Genomic DNA, 4,637 nt, shown 5'->3' with positions numbered 1-4,637 from the left:
GAGCATGACAATGATAATGAAGCTAGAGTAACTGAAAAGGCACGAATCTCAATGTTAGTTGGGCTACAGTACTGGCTTATAATCAGGTGTGTGTTAACTGTTACTATGGATGTTCATATAAAGGATTCTACAGGGTTGGCAGTCACTATAGAAAGGAGCGTGGCATAATTCAGTGTACGCAGCTGCTCAACTGTTTAGTAATGCTACCATTATCAACTTCCTTGAGGGACATAACCAACCTAGAAGGTATTATAACATAATAAATAGTGAATTAGCCATGTAATCTCTTAACTAAAATACCAGTTATTATATCCTGTTGTTGATCACACTGAAGCTTACCCTCAGCCTGTTACCAATGTCCTTCCGGCTCCACCACACCCAGTGATGCAGAATGCCCCTAGGGTACATGGTGTGATGGTGAATTTAAATTTGTATGTTACTAATTTCTTCATTGTCTAAATGTTTGATCAATGGTCAACAACTTACTTGTATACAGTAACAATGCCACAAATACAAGGAAAATAGTTTTAAGGAAAAGTGGAGTTAGGGATTAAATGTCCACTAGTTTATCTTTGGGTGTAGGCAACCTCCCTTGTTACACTACTTTCTATGATTCCTTGAAATTCTTTCCTTGTACTTGTTTACTTTTTTGTAGCGTAATTATGACAGGTGAACCCGTGCATACCACATCAAAAGAAAGAGTGGTGCCTGAGTTAATGTTTTTGTCTGAACGCATGCCTGAACTATCAATTAGTGGCCATTACTTCATTTTCAGTATGAGACATGCTTCTGTAATCAACTCACTCACTATGGAAAATACGACCGATTCCCATTACAAATGTCAGTGGGTCATCACTTGGAAAATCGTTGACAAATCTTTGAAATTTGAGTGTCAGATTTTCAAACTTCAATAGTGAAATTTCAAATTAAACCTGCTCAAAGCATTTGAAGTTTTTTTATAATTTGCAACCCGTTGTGTAATGCATTATGCTTGCACAAACTTGTGGGATTCTCGCAGATCTGGCCACATATCGTGTTTTACTGGTTGTAGCTTAAGTTGCCAATTACTGATAGCAAGAGTACATAATAAATATGTACTCTTACTGACAGGTATATACTAAATGTTGACACATGATGATCAATAACCGGACTATGGAGTACATAGAAGCTATGATGAGCTCTGAAACATATGGTTTTTGTTTTTTTTGTTTGTTCAGCAATTGTTGCTGAAGGACAGTACAAGCTAATACTGAAGTTGTGTGAAAATAAGGTTGCATGAAAACCGGTGTACTTTTGCATCTAACCTGAATATCTTTTGAACTGCTGGCCTAATCTTTGTAAAACTTCTGTGAAACAGTTATCCAAGGATTGTATGTTCTCTAAAAATCTCGCAAAGAGTCAGTGAGGCACAAGGGAGTTACATGTAGATTTGCACGGTCTGCCAATAATTGGTCAATCACATTATAACACAATGTTCGGTGAAGATAGACTGCTCTATTGAATAGTTTTAACTGGAAGTTCATACATCACTGCAGTAAGGAAATAATTGCTTGGTGAAATAATGCCAATAATTGGCGACTCACTTAACTATTTGTTGTGCAACATTTGTTGTGCAAGACTGCTTGCACATGTAGGACAGATTTGGTACTTCTTATAAATATTCTGTTACAGGTCTAGATCTGGGTTAGTGCAGGTGATAACAACATACATTCCAGTGTAGTGGTAAGTGTACTGTGCTGCTTATCATGTGTAACAAATTGTGTGCTCCTTGTGTGTAGCATTTCAACGATTGTTCTTGCTCCATTTTATTCAATTGCTTGTTGGAGATGGTTCAGATATGTGTTCGTGTAGCATGTACTCTCCATGCTAGTGGACGCATTAAGATAAAATATATGATACAGCTAGACCTTAACTTAAATTGTAGTGCTCTCAGGTATAAATCTTGAGCATCTTTTCATTTATCACATAATAATTTGTGACTTGACACATTGTAACTCAGGTAAGTGTTTGGATAATTGAAGCTCATAAAATGAACTTACTCTAACAATATATATTTCCTACACTTGAAATACTCTAGTGAACAGTCATTTTCAATTTCGGATAGATCAGGGTCAGGAAGCAGAGGAGTATTTTAGTGGACACTACAGATGGAATGCTTTTGTGAAGGACTGAAGCTTATGTAAAAACTATTACTGCAAATTTAGAGTGATTAATGAGTGGAACAGTTTACCTACCTCTGTTGTAGAAAGTTCTTCAATTAACACTTTTAAATCGCTGTTAGATAATTATTTTTTAGATTTTAGATTTACTTTTGTATAACGCATTGATCGGGTATACAGGCTTTGCCTTTACCCGTATTTAATCATAATCATAATCATAATGGAACACCTCAGCTAATCAGGACGACTGATAACTGAAAAAGTCTACATAAGCCAGAAATGCACTGTTGAGGTACTTAATAGAACAGCCAGCTTCTCTAATAGAACAGTCGCCTAGGAATTTGGTTGACTCTTGATTATAATTTTAAATATTTGCATCTGATAACCAATCCATAGTGCAAGCATTTATGACTGGATCTGCAAGAATCCCATGTTAAAGCAAACCTAATTTTACAGTAGAACGTATAAAACGTATTGGGTAAAATATTTACAAAACATAAAAATTCTGTAAATTCAGTGGCGGATCCAGGGGAGGGCACGGGGGGCACGTGCCCCCCCCTTAAAAAAAATGTATATAAGATCGAGATACTCTAATAGAGCAGTCAATCACCAATCACTCTAATAAAGCAGTCACAGTGTTCATGGGGAAGTGTAGCTTACTTAGGAAGCTATAAATAGGATTTTATTTTACATAACATACGTGATATAATATATTTGGTAAAGGATAACTAGCTATTATTGTTGTGACCTTTTTTTTTTTTTTTTTTTTTTTTTTTGCTCTTCATTCAACTTTTTCCAGACTCTGAATCCGCCCCTGAAATTGTAAACTCTTGTTTCACCATGAAGGAAGGTCTTAACAGCAAAAACCCTGATAGTGGTTCCCCAAAGCAAGAGGAATTTGTTTCATGTTAGTACTTCCAAGGAGATGAAAGATATGAGCATTACGTGGACGAGCGGTTTGATTGAGGCTGACATTTTTTCCTCACGTTTTTGCCTTTTCTCTGGTCACAGGAAGGACCTGGAAGAAAAACTTACCCAGCAATGGATTCACCTGTTCACAGAGAACGTGATGATATAAGTCACATCTCTGTAGACGACTGCACTCATAAGTCATGACCATTTAATCAAACAGCTGTAGTTAAGTTCTGTATTGCCACTGTACAAGTCGATCTTTCCGGCTGTTGCTACCACTTTGTGCAGTGCTGTAACTTTGAAAGTTCTTAGCTTTGAGAGCTGAAACTTTTGGCTGATAAAGGAAATGTAATAAAATGGAATTTGAAAATGCGCTAACATGTGGGGTTCTTGCAGATCCAGTTACATTAATTTTAGAAAAAAATGGTAATTTCTATGTGTGTTAGGTACTGTAATCTATTTGTGCTTATGTATTAATTTGTTTAGAACACACAGAAAAAAATTTACACTGGTGGATTGTCTGGTGCATGGGAGTTGTTTATGCAGTGACCGATGCTGTCTTCTTCTGAAGACAAAGTGTCCATGATATCTGTACTGGTCCCTATGGTAGCATTGAGTGTGGTTCAAGAATTGTTACAGCCGGTAATTCAACACTCTGTGAAATATGTACAATCAAGATGGCTAACTACTACCACCTCTAATGAGAAGGACCTTGTAACTACGGTTACCACTGGACTATGGATTTGGTACTGGTCATCACTGATAACAGATTTAATTACTTATCCAATAGAAACAGTTATTGCACAGATGCTGTCACAAGGCTTGCCAATGTTAGTGGACAATGTGAACGATGGAAATGAAGTGATTTATTTGTCTACTAATTGTGTGGGACTGACGGATTATTTCAAAAGTGTGTGGAGCACACATGGATTGTCTGGACTATATCGTGGACTATCCAGTCTGCTCCTGCAGTATGGACTACAGACACTGTTGTTATATGTCACATCTCATGTAGCGTCAAATGTACGAAATAGAATGAGACAAGCTCATAGCTAAATTGTAGATATACCAGAATACAAAAATATCTGCTGCATTGTGTAATATATTACAATATTATCTGTATGCATATAGAAATGTTTAGTTTATACCAAATGATGAAATTTTATTCATGTGGTTAATTATTGTGTATCAAGGTCATCATCCACTGGTTTACTTTATGTCCACTAATATTGTCATTTCAGGTCATATCAACTTGATTAGTTGATTTATGGGCCTGACCAACCCACCTTATTCATAGATTGAAAAAAATTAATATAAATTTCCATAAGTGGAAAATGAGGCTAAAATAGCACTAGAAACCCTAAGTACAACCTCTTTTTCTTCCAGGCATGTAGCTGTAATTAGAAACACACTACGGTTGCAAAAGTGTTGTCATTTTGTTGAACCATGATTTTGAACTCATTTTGTCCTGATTTCTGTTGATACAGTGAAACCTCACTTAGTGGCCACCTCATTATAGTGGCCAGGTCCAGCAAGTCCAAACGTATTTTCCATTATGTTACATTT

The 4,637-nt window shown here is 36.4% G+C and overlaps 1 protein-coding gene across 1 annotated transcript; it reads left to right on the top strand.

The window, feature by feature from the left end:
- The first annotated feature begins 3,623 nt into the window (after positions 1-3,623).
- Positions 3,624-4,127, top strand: LOC136260003 (mitochondrial outer membrane protein SLC25A46-like). The gene has a single exon (XM_066053597.1). The coding sequence runs from the start codon at positions 3,624-3,626 to the stop codon at positions 4,125-4,127; it is 504 nt and encodes a 167-aa protein (XP_065909669.1).
- Positions 4,128-4,637: the final 510 nt, after the last annotated feature.

Source organism: Dysidea avara, chromosome 7 (assembly GCF_963678975.1).
Source record: "Dysidea avara chromosome 7, odDysAvar1.4, whole genome shotgun sequence".
Lineage (NCBI taxonomy): Eukaryota > Metazoa > Porifera > Demospongiae > Dictyoceratida > Dysideidae > Dysidea > Dysidea avara.
Note: the sequence above shows the minus strand (reverse complement) of the source record. Positions and strands in the feature narration are given on the sequence as shown.

Excerpts from the sequence above, each read along its gene's own strand:
- LOC136260003 (XM_066053597.1), top strand. The coding sequence starts at position 3,624 with ATGCTGTCTTCTTCTGAAGACAAAGTGTCCATGATATCTGTACTGGTC.